An 18,745-nucleotide genomic window follows, 5' to 3' on the forward strand; every position below is an offset into this window, starting at 1 on the left:
AGTAACCATGACAACAAAGAAAACAAAAATAATTGTTTTGATATTGATAGGTGCTGACTCAATTCTTTGAAAGTTTTCATATTTTGCTTTAAAAAACGATTCATTTTATAACATGAGTAACTTTACAAAGTCAAATAAGACATCTGGCCATTATATAAGTTCTGATGATATTAAAAACCTTAAGATAAGGTAAGATATATTAAGTATTTTGTCCAGATATCCTAGCCTAGCACCTACAGACTGACATACACTTTCCCACAAATAAATTATACAAAAAATAATTGTCAATCATTTGTTTGACAGCACACGTCCACGCACGCATCAAATTAGATGTAGTTTTGACAGTCCACATTATCTAATTCTGTTTAATCAAAACAGCATTCCACAATACTACACCTCACTACTTCTGATGAAACAGTAATAAATTTCCAATAAATATGGCTACATTTGCAATGTGTGTTCAATGCGTGGCTAAATACAAAAACAATATAATGTCTATTGTATCAAATTGTTTTTGCAAACAGTATTTATACAGATTGTATTATGGTGCCCACAATGGCCGAGTGACTTAAGCGTCAGCCTATGGAGTCGTGGGTCCCAGGTTCCAATCATAGGTCTGGCAAATACACATATTGTTTTTCAATTTGTGTTTGAGTCAGAAGGTGGATCTAATAGGTTGAGCAAGTGGCTTATATCCATTTCTCGTAAAAAAAGAGAAATCTGTTAATACAAACCTCTACTCTGTGGAGGCCCATATTATGATCATATTGGGATCGGACATGATGTCTGAATTTATACAGTATTTATAAACCGTTTTTATACGCTCCAAGCTGGCACTATTTTTGTCCAATAATCGTTTAAAATATTTTTCAGGGTGAAATTTAAAGAAGTAAATACGACAATACCTCTACCGAAATTCGAAACGTTCATGACGTCATCGGATATGCAAAAGGACGACAGCAATTCGTCAGGATATTATGACGAGAGGATATTCCATTGGCAAGAGAAAATCTTAAGCCCCGCCGAGATATATCATTACACGGATATAAACAAATGCATCACAGAATTGGATAAAAATTATAATGAAATAATTATTAAAAATAATTTAACACTGCAAAATTATTCAAAGAAATTGTTTTCTTACACTGATGATGATAAATATGAATATAGCTCTAAACTAACGACGGATATGAAGGATTATGGGAATCTTCTGAGCGTAAAGATGGATGGAATCCATTTTGAGGAACGTTCTGGCGGTGATGAAGCCGGGATAGTTTCGGAGACAGATTTAGTCACAGAAAATCATGGGAAATTTGTTCTTTCCACTGCAGATTGCAAGAGGAATAATTTACAGAATATGTTTATTCTCGTAGACATGAACAATAAAGAGAAGTAATTTCTAATTTTTTTTATTATTTATATCTATAGATAGGATATCGTGTGTTGCTGCCAAAAGATGGTAAGTCGATAATTTAGGTATTTAAAGTTAACAACGTGTCTATATATAAATATATTTTATCCAACCATGTCCGATCCGAATAGGATCATATGGACCTCCACAGAGTGGAGGTTTGTATTAACAGATTTTTGTTTTCACGAGAAATGGATGTCAGCCACTTGCTCAACCTCTTAGGTCCATACTCTGACTCATACACAAATTGAAAAACAATATGTGTACTTGCCATACCCAGGATTCGAACCTGGACACACGGTGCTATAGGCCAACACTTGAGCCGCGGGGCCATCGTGGGTGTACAAATATTATAAATATAAAACTAATATATCTTAGAAAAAAAATCGAGGTCATCAGATATATAGAACATGCACATAAAGCACAAATAAATTAGTATTATGCCTGATTTAGAAGGCATGTCAAATTTAAAATTGCAGTTACCAACTTTTGGCAGTGTTAAAACTGTGAACTAACAAGCCCATTCTGTGCAGTTAATTACACGTCCGTTTTCAAATGAGGAATTCCCCCAAATTTATCATTTTATTTTACGTTTCCGTGGTGTACGAATCTGTCATTTATGTAATTTGATGCTTTTTATAATAAAAATATATCTAAAACGATCAGGAGTGATGTTAGAATTACTAATACAGTGGGACCTCGATTTACCGTTCTCGCATAAATTGTTTTCCCACATGGATCGTTCATTTTTGAAAGTCCCGCCAAACACCTATAAGAACAATGTTAAATAATCCCACATTAACCGTTCCCCGATTTATCGTTTTCCTCGATATACCATCTAAATATTATGGTCCCGTCAAAAGTATTATCCCGATTTACCGTTTTTGTTGAATATTTTTCATTTCGCTTTCGTAGAATTGTTTATGATACATACAGACCTTTCAGTCACGTCGCCGCGGCGGCGGTTGAATTGTAACTTGTAACTGAATAATTATTGATAATTGTGCCTGGGAGACATAAATGATTGGGAAGGTATTATAGGTGGGAGGTTTGTAACAATATTGGCACAAACAGATACTGTATCTACTAAGCTGCTATTTTAATTAATAATACGAGATCCATCTACACTCGATATCCGAATTTGGTTGAACACAGCTATTGCCCTCCACATTAAGGGCCCACGTGCGCGTAGGTCAAAATGGAGATTTTATGGTATTATCAGAACATGATCCTGGACATTCCTGAAACGTTGTAGATAATCTATTTATATAATTTTGAAGCCTTATTATCCTTTATATTTATTTTAAGCATTTGATGACTGCATAAAGTATTTTTATTACATAAAATAGAATTCTTTTAAACCTCTCGATCTAATGTTTTAGAATATAGTCATATTTCAGTACATCCATGTGCAGTGGTGTTAAGATTTTTTACATTTATTAATTTTTAAACTCATTTATAAAACCATTAGTAAAATCAATGTTAACATTATATAGTGAAATATTTACTCGGTGATCCCAAATTTGACAAGAATTAGGCATTTTATTATTCAAAAAATGGGCACGATTAACTTCAAATTCCCATTTGAAGATAATTCTAAAGATACTGATTATAAGCTATGTCTTTTACCATTCAAATGTGATAAACATCCTACGAGTAATGATTGTTTTATAATAATTATTGACCTAAGAATAAGGTAGTATTTTTTTGAAATACGCCATTTCTAATGGCATTTCCCGGTGGTTAAGCTACAACATACGACCGTAGCCATACATTGACAAATGATAAAAGAAGTAGGGAGTAAGATCATGTTAATGCGAGTGTTTTTTTTTTAAAGGTTAGTTTAACATCTTGGGAGAACAAACAACCGATTGTCTCGGTTTCTTTGATAAAACATGCTTGTGTAATAATTTTGTTACAGTGACCCAACATGTCTATTGAAGAGGGAACACGTCCTCTTCGAGTTGACATGGAATTCCGACCGACGGTCCCTCTCAATCAATCCAGACTTCAATGACATCACAGTCAATCCGTACTCGCTGGAGATCACCTACGATTCGAAACAGCTGTTTCATTACTCTATCGAACAGCTTATTGGAGACCAACTGGACGAGGCGAAACTTGCAGAGTTGGATCTCTTGAAAAAAGCAAGTCAACATAATATAATATTACCTCAATCAATGCAAAAAAACAATGATTTAGTCTTTGATGGTAATTCATGATAATTTATAAAATGTCTATCATTAGGTAAATTCACCAATCACCACATAGCTGGATATCGTGAAATTTATAAAGATCCAAAGACTCAGCTTGGTGGGACATATGGAAATGATCGTCGATAAAGCCAAAGGGACAACGGCGCGCCAGTTTTGGCTCCCGTGGCTGGACGGAGTAGAAAAGGATCTCCACTCTCGGTGTATCCAACTGGCATTGCAGGACACGAGAGATATGGTGGAAAACATTGTTGAAGGCGACCAGAGCCCACACTGTGTTATGGCGCCATTAATAATACTAATTCACCGTATATAAAAATTATTTTAAGACACGTGTTTTACTCACATGGTGAACTTTATTACGTATGAGTATGGAAATTTACATTTTAAGTTTGTGTAGTGTTATATTTATTGTCAATTTCATTCAGGAAATTCAGTCAGGATAGTCTCCTTCTGCATATGCATCTGGTGTTCTCTATCTTATCTTGCATTATGAGCTGGAGTAAATCAACTTCTCATTGCGCAAAATATGACCGAAGTATGCAACATTTCTACGCCTGATGGTAGAACTTACTACATTAGCGTGAATTTTGATAGTTTTGACAGAAAACTAGAGATAGTTGGGGAAAGCGATGCATATTATGGATCTAAATACAGTCCACGATAACAATAATCACATTTGCAGTAGCAGAATAGCAGTAGAAAAATTCGCACTGCGCGTGTTCAAGGTTAAATTGTTCCTATATCTATAGCTCGTCTTAAACCCTCTTCATTAACCCATAGCTTACGGGCCGCACAAAATTGTGTTTTTGCTAATTACTTTTCAAATGCAAATTAACACGTTAATTACAAAATTAATTAAAAGGGCCCGTAAGCATTGTGTTAATAATATGGCGAGATTTCTATCTACTGATAATCAATTATTGTTTTCTAGGTAGCCCAGTCGAGGAAAGAATTACGTAACCGAAAACTATTCCGCACCTTCCCTGTTCCACCAAAAGAGGTCCTGAAGTGTCTATACATGTTCGAAATAATATCTGCGGACTCCTTCGAATACGACAATCTATACGTGGAATACACCGTCGAACTTCCTTATGGATTCACCTCTCCGGATGCATTGAAAGGTGTTACGCAGATTTCGACTACTCGCGGCCATGATAAGACCGCGCATTTCAACCATCTGTTTGAGCTGTGTGTTTATTATCAGACTGATATAGTTGGCGATGATAATGGTAGGTATTGATCGATGGTACATACTATAAACAAATATGGTAAATTACGATTTGCCCTCCAAATCAAGGCATATGAGTAAAGTGGAGCTTAATATATACGTCTATTGTGAGGAATAATAATTCGCCATTTTCTTTCCCGTTCACCCTTGTTCTGGATCAAACACACATTGAAAAAGAAAACATGCGAATTTTTTTGCTTCACTGCTTCATAGGTGAGCGTTTTATTACTACTCCACTGCATGTATGGTATGTAGGTATACGTATTTTATTATAATATTAACCTTTTCTATGCCTCACGATATTACTATGGCAGTATCTGACAGGAAGCAGATTTTTAACGTCATGTTGAATGTAGAGCGAAACTCTTACTACAATCGTTGTAATACCGATAATTGGTGGGTTAGTATTTCATAATTATTCAAACAGATGTCAATGTGTGTTTAATTTTTTAGATCATGCAAATCAATCGATAGTGGCTAGTAATTTGAGTTTAAAGTCGGGCGAGATATCTCGCGTAATTTGTATGTGCTGCCTGTCCGCATGGCCTCATAAAGTGAGATAACTCGCTGAAAGCATAGAACCGGTTGTACCCAATATAGGGTTAGATTGCTCGATGACTTCCAGGTTCGAATAAATTCTCATTTGGTTTTCAGTCAATATCTGTGTTTCCATCTTCCATCTTTCCATCAGTAAATGGCTGGCTACCAGTCCCCATAAATAGTTTGATAAATTATATATGTTACGCCGAATGTGCGAAATTGAATATTACATGAAATGGGCAAAATTTTGCCTAAATCATGAAAAATGCAAGCCCGTTGCCTTATTCATGAATTAGACAAAATATCTGAAGAGTGCGTGAATTCGGCAGTAATTTTTCTGCCTAGTTCATGTATTGGACAAATTAGATAGTAGCGCTACGGTGGTATTTTTTGCAACTAAACTAAATGTAAGAAATGCTCTTGCATTGGTCAAAATGTACATATATTATCTATGGTCAAAATAGATGATCGCGCTCCGGTGGTATTTTTTGCAACTAATCAAACTAAACAAATGTGTCAAATGTCGTCCTACAATGACGTTAATATCCATTTACTATGCGCAAAAAAATCTAGAACTATAATATGATAACGGAAGAATTTTATTGAAAAGTATTTTCGCGATTTGATTCGTGCTTGGGTATCAAACGTGCAATGGTCGATTGAATGTTCGTGACAGTTTGTTGACACTTGATAGCTAACCTCAAAATGGACATTCAGTTGAATAGTTTAATTCAGAATTACAATACCTAACCTAACCTAACCTAATAATAATAATATTATATTATGTCCAATTATAACTAATAAAACCATCCGTATTAAATGTACTTTTTCTTCTGTCATGTTGACAGTTCAAGAATTCCATACCCTGGCGAATTCAGTACTCAGCAGAAAATTTACCTAATTCATGAATAAGGCAACAGGCTTGACTATTACATCAATTAGCCAAAATTTTGCGCATTTCATGTAATAGTAAATTTCGCACATTCGGTGTAACATATACACACTTTGAGGTACATTATATATTATCCAGGTGACCACTGCAAAGAGTACATACCTGTGTGCCATATGTTGCCGTAAGTTAGACACATTTTATCATGTCCCCCCTACCTCTTTATTACCAATCGTTAATGTCGCATATTGTGAATGTACTTTTAGATGCCTTGCCCCGGGAGCCCGCCATATATTTTGAAGTTTTGTCATGTGACACATGGGGTAGACATCGCACTGAGGGGTACTGCCATAAGCAGCTGCCGATGATGCGGCCGGGACGACTCGAGACAACTTTGCAGTGCGTCAGGCCCCAAGGCGGCAATCAGAGAATTTGGGAAATGAATAGATTTTTTGTTGGAGGGCGACACCTACTCAATGATATCACCTGGATAGGAACACCGTCCGCCTTCAAGGTAATTATGTAATAACTATCTAATAATTATCTAATAACCCAATGAGATGCCCGGGGTTCCAGCGGCTAGCTCAGGTACACCTGACAACTTTCAAAACTCGCGAATGACTGGCAAAAATATTTGGATAATGAGATACCCGGGGTTCCAGCGGCTAGCTCAGGTGTCCATCGAACCCCGGATTCACAAAAAAAAAGAGTCAAACGATTGGAGTGTAAATAAAACACGGCCTTTCGTGCTCGTAACGTGGTCTTCTTATATTTTCTTAATTTTTAGTTTCGTACGATTTGAAAACCAGACGCTCACTAACTTTCTTTCTCTTTTTCAAATTTCGCGTACCCACGCCGTCCAGCAAAAAGGACTCTCGTGATTGGGCAAATTTTATCGCGTGACGCTTTTGATTTGACGAATCACGAGGACCACCCCGGTGCAGGCGCGTGGAGATTTTAACGTTGCCGGCAAGCGCGGCAAGATTTATTATATTTGAATAAGTACTTACATTTAATCTTAAAATTATCTCTTTCATCCATCATCATTTATACTTTTTAATTTAAATTAAATTTATCTTAATTACACCTCCGCCCAATATGTGATTTTCACAAACCGGACGAAGGCCTTTACTTATGAATAATAAAAAAAAATTACGTAGTTGAGCAAGGAATCGGATTAGATGTTTTATGAAGCCGTTTCTAGAGGTCAGGGTTACGTTTCCACTTATGACTACTAAATGATTATTTTACATCGAGAGAAGCCCGCCTGTAACATGGGTGTATCACCAAGTAATAAATTATAACTATTTGAAAAACAATCACAAGATTGGAAGATTACGCTGATTAGGTCATGTGCACCTTATGAGTAAACAATGAAGCAGTCAAGAAAGTAGTTTCTAGCAATATTGTAGGAGGTAGGGCCCACCGATTATATGAAATATTTATATGGTTGTATTGTTACTGGCCCTCTGTTGACGTTGGAGGGAGACACCACGTGACGTCCATATATTCTCAATGAGGAGTAGACATAATACAAAAAGATGAAGAAAAAACACTAAATCATGTTGTATTTTTGATTCTAGGGAAACAAATTAAGCAAACTCGGTGTCAAGTGCATATCGACTGGACAATTGAAGATAGGAATTACCGCCCTTTTACAGAGTCAGAAGTTTATGGCCAAGAAACAAGGAAATCTGGGAGACCAATCGAACGACCCGATTGAACACCTCAGCGCCGATTCACTCTTCAAAAGTGTCAACACAGTACTGAAGGCATATAAGCACGCTAAAGAAAAACTCATTTCTTGCCAGGAAGCCGGGGGAGATGTTTAGAGTCAACCAATTCTCAACTCCCTGTTTGTGTATTGAAAGTCAGCTGTCAATTCCTATGGATCAGTGTAATTGCCGCCTCGTGCGTATGTAGTGTACAGGTCAGAAGGGAGAGTCAAGGAATAGATATTATGTAAGAGGGGAGAGATTTATAATTCCGCAGATCGCCACTAAGATGTCTGCAGCCAATAATATTATAATGGTAAGGCGGTAACAATAAGTGCAACTGAAAGGATGGGAGCTATAAATAGTAAGCCTTCATCCATCAATGGATTAGCCACCTGAAGATGATCAACATGATCGGGTGGTATTTTAAAATACATAAGTACAAACAAATCCCCTACCTATTTTTTTTTTATTGTGCCATCCCCTAGCGGAGGACGGCCACCATCAAGGCGATCTTATATTTGTCGTCTGCTACCCGGCACAGTTCGGTGGAGCTGCACTCGTAGGAGGTTCTTAAGCCACGAAATGCGGCGCCGTCCTCTGCTACGCTTCCCATTGATCTTTCCTTGAATGACAAGTTGGGGAATGCTGTATTTTTGTCCTCTCATAATGTGGCCGAGGTATTGTAGTTTCCTGGTTTTGATACTACGTAGAACTTCTCGGTCCTTCCCCATTCGATTGAGAACTTCAACATTTGTCACCTGGTCAGTCCAAGGAATTTTGAGGATGCGTCTATACAGCCACATCTCGAAAGCTTCAAGTCTCCGTGACATCTTTTGGTTTAGCGTCCATACTTCCATACCATAGAAAAGAATTGAGAGCACATAACAATGTACCATACGCAGTCTCAGACCTAGGTTAAGATCTCGATTGTTAAGGAGGCGTCTCATTTTGAGAAAGGCGCTCCTTGCGATCTCACTTACCTATACCCCTACCTATAAGTTACAGAAAGTATTAAGTAAATGGAGTGCCCTTGGAGACAGCATTTTCCATAATATTATATTTAGGTTTATCTCTGGTTAATTACTGGGACTCCGGACCATATCAAAGAGGTTGGGTTAGTGAAGCTACAATAATAATGACAAAATATTGTATCAAAGCCGATCCCTAAAGTGCATTAATGTAATATCTTTTTTAATATTATAAATAATATCTATCATTGATAGGTGGGTATCGTGTTTTTCTTTCATCTTGTTTGTACTGTATATTGATTATTTATCAAAGAGATTTGTCATTTATCTATTCTGTGACCTGAGGTCCTCTCGTGTGAACGTACATAGTATTTTTAAATTTAATAAATTTTGATTTTCTTGTTTGGTTATTTTTATTCATTCAAATATTTTTTTCTGGCCCTATTTCACGGAGGTTTAAAAAAACATCTTTTCAAAAAAAATTATTACTATGATTCCTTTTACTGGCAATAAAATTAACCATTAGTCTATGGGTAACCTCAAAATTATGACAGTTGACAGATCAAGTATACAAACGTCAAATCAGCGTGCCAATTTTATTAGTGAACTATCATAATAGTATATTGATAAAATTATATAATTTATCTATATATTTTTACACTATCATCGTTTATCATGGATGAGAATATTACAAAATCCAATTTCGACCAGTTAAAACTATTTTTAAAGGAAAACGTCGATGGCGGTGGTGTGTCGCGACTTGAAGAAGATTTAAAGAAAGCTATGACTTTGGCAAGGCGTAAAACTAAGAAAAAGGCCACAAAAAAGAACAGAAAGATCAAATTTATCACACGAAAAGAGAAAAAAGCTTTGGGTCTCTTTCATTTACCCAAGAAAGGGATGAAGTACGACGACGTCTTGCCTATGAATCAAATGTGGAAAGACTACATGCGCCACCAATTAGACTTGAACAATCAATCAGTCCCGAAAGTGGAAGATAAGGCTTGGGAGTCGTTTTCGCAAGCAATTTTCAAATCCGATTTCCACGGTGCTTTGTTTTCAGTGACAAAATCGAAATGCCCATCTTTAGTTGGCATTGTTGGAATCTGCATAATTGAAACTAAGAACACTTTTAAATTGTTATCCAAAGACAATATTGTAAGAACTATCCCCAAAGAAGAGTCAGCGTTTACGATACACATGGATGACTGGCAATTTACTGTCTATGGAAAATATATCAAGAGGCGGCCAGCTGAGAGGTCGGTGAAAATACAGAAATCATTCTTGTTGCCAGATTTATAATTTTTTAATAACTTTTTTAATCAAATTCATTCTGAAAAATATGAAAAGATATGAATTATTGGTGAACGACCCCGGGCCATGTAGCCTCTTGTCACATTGAGAGTATCAGCCACATATGCGTCAAGAGTCACAAACTGGCCTACCAGATTCTGGTATCCTAGAAAGCCGATAAATACCATCCACAGGGTGTATACGGCAGAGCTACGGGACGCTGACATGACCTGAGAAGACTGGCAAACGATGAGGATTGTTGAAGTTGCCGAGTAATATCCATGTGCTCCGACTTAGGAACAAACATAGACTCTATGTCCTAGATAATGGATCTAGGTTCCAAAAATGATTGCCCAACATCTATTAGAATACTTTCTACACCAGTGGTTAACAAATTTTTTAGACATGGGACTTACTTTCAAAAAAAATCAAGACTTGTAATCGATAGTCTTTAAGTTTTAATTTACTGAGAGAATAACCATTTTAATTCTTAGTAATTGAGGTGCTGAGGATAAGCTAATTAATACAATTGCACTGGTAAATTCTTTATTCAACTATTTTTAATATTCTGTAAATGAAACCTCATTTTCTGATAATCCATTATTATAAAGTTCACATGTATTTTCTTTCAAGCGGTGTTGGATCCTAGCATGGTTCCCATGGAAACAGTTGTTTACCTTTTTTGTTTTCGATTTACAAATGACCACATGATACGCCAATATATTATACTATATCAGTATACTGTAGGAGTACCAAAATTCAAATTGTAATAGTGATTGTTGATAGATGGAAATTATAATAAAAGTACTTTTTCACCATCTTTTGTAGAAGAATTTTATTACTTAACTACAATCATTGCCGACTCAAGAGAAAGCCGAAACATTCACGACTGGTCCTACCTTTTCCGCCCCTCCTCCCTCCCGTTGTCTATGGATGAATTGTCATTGTTCTATAGAGTCCTCATACGGACACGTCTGTCGTGTTCACATGTCGGAGTATTCTTAGTTTCAGATTATTTATATTTATACTTAAATGAGTTACATGATAAATAATACACTAGCATTAACACACCTTCTACAAATGTAATGCATAGATCAATGCTACATATTTTTTGGATATCGATATTACCAACGGTTTTTGTGTGAAGGACTAGTCAGACTTTGACAGCTCATGAATAAAAGGAATGTATAGTATTTATAATTTATTAATATATTTGATTTGAGAATTTTTTATAATTCAATTTGAAACGAGAAAGGGCGAATCAATATGTCAAGCAATCTGGGATCTGATTTTGACAGCTGAACAGTGGACCACTCGTTGCTTGTGCAAAAAGATATGCTCAGGCTTAATCTAAAGATGGCGCTGCAACAATACAATTTGTGTTTTCATTTATCATCATTCCGTGTCCGTTGCACTGCTTGATGAAAATACCGTCAAGCTCTTCAATACTTCTCGGTATCGTAAATCTATTCTTAACTGTCACATATTTCAACCAAGCTAAATTAATTTGCCAATTGTTGTTGTCAATTATACAAAAACTATGCCTCCTTGCAGGGGCCCCTGCACCTCCGCTCCCTATCTGGACAAGTTTATAAAGAAAACACCTGAATGCTAATATGCCTCATTAACTTTATTATACCGATGTACTATTGATAAATATTATAAATATCTTTTTGATGTATTTTTTACAGTGCTCTACTTACATACCGTCATTGCGCCTTCAAAATCGGCTGTGTATTTTTCAAAACTTTACAGGAGAGGCTAAAAACAATGCGAATTATAATACCTATCACCTACAATATCGAAATATTTTTTTAAGCAATTTCAGAATACCTTTTATTGTATTCATTATATTTTTTCCTCAGTATACTATAGATCAGGGATGGCGAACCTTTTTACATGCGCGTGCCAAAATTTCCCAAATATTATTTTTCGGCAGCCTAGCAGATTTTCATAGGGAAAAAATTTAATATTTTTAAGAATTCTATTAAAAAAGTTGGAAAATTACAATTGAGTTCTTGAAATCTTGATTCTATCTTTCGCCATGTTTCTATTCTAGCCTTTTTATATCTTTCATTCTTTGAATAATTTTTTCCATGTTCAAAGAGATATTCTTCCGTTTATAGCGATAATGTATGAGGCAAAATAGCAATCAGCTGTTTGTATTAGAACAAATGTCGATAAATTTCATCAGATTTGTTGATAGAATATTTTCATTTTTAATTGGCTGATTTGTTTCAAGCATTGTACATAGATGAAAATGAGAGGTTCACGAGACGGCTTCTCCCGCCGCCTGATGAGGTCAGTGCAATAATATTATACCGGGCGGCCACCGTGAGTGTCCCCGCTATAGACGGTTAAAAAAATGTTATTGGATTTTTAATTATTTCGTATGCACAGTTTAAAATTGCGCCTTTTTTGGACATGTTACTTGCTTAAACAAGCATGATTGCAGGTTTTAGCTTTTATATCATAGAGTCGATGTATTAAGTTTTATTTATCAAAGGTTTGTTTTTACAATTATTTACACATGCAATGGGAATGAATAGAAGGAAGTCTTTTTTTTTTAATTGATTTATTTTTTATTCAAGACTGAATAATACAGATGATTTAAGAATGTAACATTCTTCATTGAATATTGAGAATAAACCCATAAACATACCTACCCATTTGAAAAAATCTTGAACCAATTGAAGTTTAACCACAGATTTTATATTGTTTTAAAAGCACCTCGACACAGCTATTCTTAACAGTTATCACTTTAACACGTTGCCGTGGAAGGCATTTCATACGCAAGGCAGTTATCGACAGCTGTCTATAATAATTAGTAAATTCGTAATACGGCAAAAATTTTGGTTGGTAGACATGACGTCAGTCAAATTCAGTTATGTTCAAATTAAGACAAAATAATTACAAGATAAAAAGAACTTTTTATATACAACGTTTTTAAATTTTCTGTTGAACCATATAAACTTGACTTGACTAGCTTAAACGATCAAAAAATTTGTACTTGACATATATTGATTTCCATAGTAACGCACGTATATATTAATAATTTAGTTGCTAGGACCCCAGACCCCTAGCAACCAATAATGGTGTCGAAATAACTTTTCATATAAAACAGAATTAACTGAAAATGAATTCAATTCTACTTAAAGATGGCTAAAAGTATTAAAAATATGCATTGGCATCGTGTTATGATATATTCTTAAAGTTTCAAATGTCTAGCTAGTCGGGATATTAAAAATCGATTGCAAGATTCGTACCGGACAAAGAACCACCGTACAAATAAGAATATGAGCTAAGAAAAACGTAAAAATTAAGACGGCGGCCCTGACGTAATCATAACTCAAAACAGTCAGATCTTGCATCTCAATAAGTAAAATTGACATACTCTGTCTCACTCTAAAAGTTAACACAGCCAAGAGAAGTGGTGTTATGCTGCGGTGTGCAGAAAGATAGCACTTTTTGATAGTTCAGATGGTTAACTTATCTACATAATTACTGCCTGAATATGTAAAGTGATAAATGTGATATTATATTTATCACATGTAGCTCTTTTTGGATGTTAAGTGATATGTTAGAATAGCCTCGCAAATGCTTATTTAGGAATTATTGGCATAGATTTATAGTCTGATTGGTAAACCTATCACCCAGAATGTGATAGACTTCGGTTCAAGGATTTTTCATGTGTCTGAGTAATTATGTAAATATGATCTCAAAAATAATTTCACAATATTGAATAAAATATTATCTGATATTGAAAAAAACAAAATCACTAAGAAAAAAAAAGAGAAAAGTATTGCAACTGACAATAAACCAATAAAACTCTATATTAAATAAATTATTTTAATTAGGTACCCATTGTGCTAGTAGACGATATATATATTTTTTACAGCAATAATATTGAATATCAATACTTAAATAAATAAATAAATGTAAATAAAATCTAGCTCTGGTTTTATACATCGGTGGTGTTTAGGCATAACCTGATAACTACATTTTTGGTCATTTTGTGTTAAGAGTAAAAATCGGGTCACTATTACATTATCTTCCATTTGGATTTAATAACCCGATATCTATATTTTTGAAATGTTCAAAACGCTATGGTAATAATAATATGTTGATACGGGAAAAAACACAGCGGTTAGTTTGTTCAAAACATGACCAAGACAGTTTAATCACTGATAAGTAAGTGACATTATTTTACTAATTAGTAGAATAATTGACAATCTACGTATGGTCATATTCATCTTCAGTTATTTATTTTAAAGTGTTTTCTCAAAGTTAGACAAAAAAATGAATCGAGATTTATGTGGGCAATTCAAAGCTTAAAATTATTGCTCTCCTGTAAATTCAACATTTTACAGTTAACAGGTTATGCCCAAACAATAATGAAATTATATATCATTGCATTAACTATCATTGGTCTATATAGCAAAGCACTGTAATTCCTTTTGTGTCAAAAATAAGATTTATAATGAATAATATCGTCTCTGTTCTGGCAGAACACACTAACTGGACAATACTAGTTTTGAGTAATTTGACTTTGAAATGGTCAATCATGTGAGTTTATTAAGTAATAGTAAAAAGGATGACTTTAAAATAAAGACTGTTTATTTATTAAGAAGGTTTCCAGATGGTAAAGTTTGAAATAAGGAACATTTTGGTATAACTAACTCAATATGTCATTTTTTCGAATTAGTGTCTTCTGCCAGAACAGTGACGATATAGTAAAACATCGATTGAACCAAAGATGTTAAAAAACATCTTTATCTAGTCTTCGTGGAGCCTAAACGTATGAAATTGAAGCAGAAAAACATCACTGGTCCACTGATTAAGTTAGCTACAGGTGACTTCGCGTTGCCGTTTCATTTGCAGAGAACTTCGCACTACTTATATGACATTTATCTGTCAATTTTCAGGGCTTATGAAAAGACAATCCATCACGATGAGTAGGTAATAATACAACATTTCAGCATTTTTAAATAATCACAATGAACATAAAAAATTGCAGCCATTACGTGAGTAAGCAAATCGGAATGGCAACTGAGCGATTTTAATATTTGTGGAGTTTACCAACCATGCTTCATGCATTTCAGATATCATAACAGAAATAAGGCTCTCTCTATTTATAGTCAAAATCTCTTGGATATAAAAGATAAAATTTCCAATTCGTAAGATAGTTCACATATTTAAATCTAAGAGAATCATTAACAATATTCAGTGCTTGATTAGCACGTGACCACACTGCAGTAATCGGTTCTGTTACCACGTGGCGTGACTTCCGGCAACAGTTTTAAAGCGTGCAAGTTGAAGTTGTGACGTGATAACAGGTTTTTTTTTTATTCTTAACCTTTCTAACGCGGCAACTGACTTTAGTCAGCCTATACGCGCAAGTCATCTGCGCGTCAGCTGACTAAAGTCATTTCGATTTTCGTTTGCCTAGTACTGCTTTCGGCCAGGCGCGAAAAAATCTAATATTGATTTAATTTATTCAGAAATCATCCTTCTCTTGACATCTGTCAATGAATAGCCTAAACTTTTGTTCTATCTAATTTAAATAAATATTTTTCGGGAGCGTGTCTTGGATAAAAAAATATCAGTCATCGGGCCAATTCAAACTTGCCGGGTATATAGTGTCTTATCGCTTCTTAGTGCATGTGCGCCGAAGATATTTGACTGACGCGTTTGTAGCGATACGAATTCGCGATATAATATGTTATATTGTTTTTTAGTGATTGAAAAACTATTTGGTGCATAAACTGTTATATAGAATATGAGAAAGTTACATTGATCAAAGTGAATTTACAAAACATTTTACAAAAGGAATGCTTTTTGAGATTGCATTCATTCGTCTACCTGCTAGTATATTATCCGCGAGTTAATAGTTTCGGAAAATAATTTGAACAAGGTGTAATTTAAATATAAGAGTCCGCGATTCAATATTTCTCTTTCTTTATTGTTGATTAACATTTTTAAATACTATTTTCTGATTATACTAATAGGTAAAACGGACAAAAGTTGTTTATTTACCTTAGTTATCAGTCATTTATAAAGAAAAGATATGTTAAGTAAATAAACATTTTCACACAATTGAAAATTTCTGTATCGGAAAAATTAAAAACATTTTGTGATAGCATATTGTGTGTGGTCGATATTTTGTCATTATTTTAAAATGGATATCCCTGGTAATTTGAGCGATGAAATGGGAGAAGCAATTCATGATCCTGATTCAGATTATGAATTGAGTGAAAATGAGTACTACGATGATTCAGATACTTCCAGTGCCCCATCAGAAAGTGCTGCTGCCGCCGCCTCTAATTTAAATGTAAATCGTAATGTTGACGATCTGTCTTCGTGGACTACTGGACCTTTCATACCAGTTGTTCACGAATTTGATGATTTCTTTTCTGGAGTCAGCCCGCACACAAATTTATCAGATAGCTCTAAAGAAATAGAATTTTTTGAGCATTTTTTGAATTCAAATATAATGGACAGAATCGTAATCGAAACAAATAACTATTATACAGAAGACATTAGAAGACAAGAACCATCGCCGAAATCACGAATGCATAAGTGGGTCAACACAGACGTCCCAGAAATGTACATTTTTTTTGCTGTAAGTATGTTGATGACTAGAAATCGTCACATCACAATAGAGGAACATTGGTCAACCGATCCACTCTTATCCAGCCAAATGTTCGGGAAAGTAATGCCAAGAGACAGATATACTTTGCTTTTGAGGATGTTGCACTTTTCGGATCCCAATACTCAAATTCCTGGAGATAAATTACATAAAATTAAAATTCTGATCGACCATTGCCGAGAAATATTCAAAAAAACAATGATGCCGCACGAGAACTTATGTATCGACGAAAGCATAATTGTTTTCAAAGGTAGATTGCTGTTTAAACAGTACATTCCTTCAAAACGCCACCGTTTCGGCATAAAAATGTTCGTTCTTTGCGATGTGATGACTGGTTATATATTAGATTTCATAATATATTGCGGGGAAGGAACAGATATTGTCGATGAGCAGGGACTTGGCATTTCGGGAGCTGTGGTAACGACATTAATGAACGAATATTTCGGTAAAGGTCATACTATGTGGACTGACAACTGGTATTCAAGCCCAGACTTATTTAAACATCTTCACGAAAAAAAAACAAATGCTTGCGGAACAGTCCGAAAAAATCGAAGAAATATGCCAACATTTAGGAAGCTCAAGAAAGGAGAAGTGGAGTCAAAAAATAGTAGCTCGCTATTGGCTATAAAATGGCACGACCGGCGCGAAGTCCATATGTTGCAGTGGCGAAGGGTGGAGGTAGGCTGTTAAAATTCACTATAAATAGTGCACACGAAACTTTTTTAATCATATGTATTTGTTTTTATTGAACTAAGACTACAATTTACAGATGGTGTTAGTTAGTTTTTAAAAATCAATGAAACCATGCCTAAACGAAACCATAATAGTTTTGATCTAATTTGGGCAATACGATAAAATCGTGCACACTTATTCATTCATAGTTATTCGTTTTCGTTGGATTAAAAATACATATTACACATATTGTTTGTTATTATTTTTAATTCATTAAGCCCTGACTAAACCAAACTATAATAAATAAAAAATATTATTCTATTTATAAAATATTCAAAGTTATGTATCATTTAATTGCATAATTTTAGATATTTTATAGATAGACATGTATTTTTTGACTATTATCTATTATGGCTTGGTTTCTCAGGATTTAATTGAATTTTGAAAACTAACCAACACTATCTGTAAATTGTAGTCTTATTTCAATGAAAACAAATATGTATGTCTGAAAAAGTTTAATGTGCACTGTTTATGGCGGATCTTAACAGCCTACCTCCACCCTTCGCCACTGATATGTTGACTACATTGCACAATGATTCATTTACACCCACAGGAAAATTCAATAGGCAGACCGGAGAGCCTATACTGAAACCTACGTGTGTTATCCAATATAATAAATGTATGGGATCTGTAGATAAAGCTGATATGATGTTAAGTACACTAAGTTGTATGCGAAAATCAATAAAATGGTACAAAAAGGTGGCTTTCCATATCATAGATCTGTTTTTATTAAATTCATATATTCTGTTTAGTACTATCACAGGCAAAAAAACAGGTCTAGCTAATTTTCAGTTAAAAGTAATCAGGCAAATATTTGAAAAATATCAAGTTCCAGCCACATCCCGCGCACAGCAACCCGTCGACCATCCACTGCGCTTATCAGCTAGAGCGATGGCAAAGCATATGCCGGACATAATTCCTCCCGCAAATACACGGATAAATCCTTGCAGAGTTTGTCATCTTTGTGCGAATACAAAAAAAAAGCCGAAAACCAAAAAATATTCCAGATACATGTGTTCCGAGTGTAACGTGCCATTATGCGTGTATCCGTGCTTTAGAGAATACCATGAAAAGGTGAACTATTAAAATATTTAAGTGTTT

General features: G+C 34.8%; 3 protein-coding genes across 3 annotated transcripts in view; all 3 read left to right on the plus strand.

Moving 5' to 3' along the window:
* The window catches only part of LOC147069814 (uncharacterized), a 570,178-nt gene that overhangs the window by 325,231 nt on the left and 226,202 nt on the right, over positions 1-18,745 (plus strand). The window lies entirely within an intron of this gene.
* Positions 48-8,464, plus strand: Mks1 (Meckel syndrome, type 1). Its single transcript, XM_085950202.1, has 6 exons — positions 48-189; positions 874-1,392; positions 3,333-3,562; positions 4,563-4,856; positions 6,551-6,798; positions 7,868-8,464. Exons 1-6 carry the CDS (start codon positions 113-115, stop codon positions 8,114-8,116), a joined length of 1,617 nt encoding a protein of 538 aa, XP_085806328.1. The 5' UTR covers positions 48-112; the 3' UTR covers positions 8,117-8,464.
* LOC147069826 (ribonuclease P protein subunit p29-like) lies at positions 9,515-11,082 on the plus strand. The gene has a single exon (XM_085950203.1). It carries the CDS (start codon positions 9,646-9,648, stop codon positions 10,270-10,272), a length of 627 nt encoding a protein of 208 aa, XP_085806329.1. The 5' UTR covers positions 9,515-9,645; the 3' UTR covers positions 10,273-11,082.

The sequence above is a fragment of the Rhyacophila brunnea genome, unplaced genomic scaffold (genome assembly GCF_057557595.1).
Source record: "Rhyacophila brunnea isolate RB1 unplaced genomic scaffold, BYU_Rbru_1.0 scaffold_23, whole genome shotgun sequence".
Classification (NCBI taxonomy): Eukaryota; Metazoa; Arthropoda; class Insecta; order Trichoptera; family Rhyacophilidae; genus Rhyacophila; species Rhyacophila brunnea.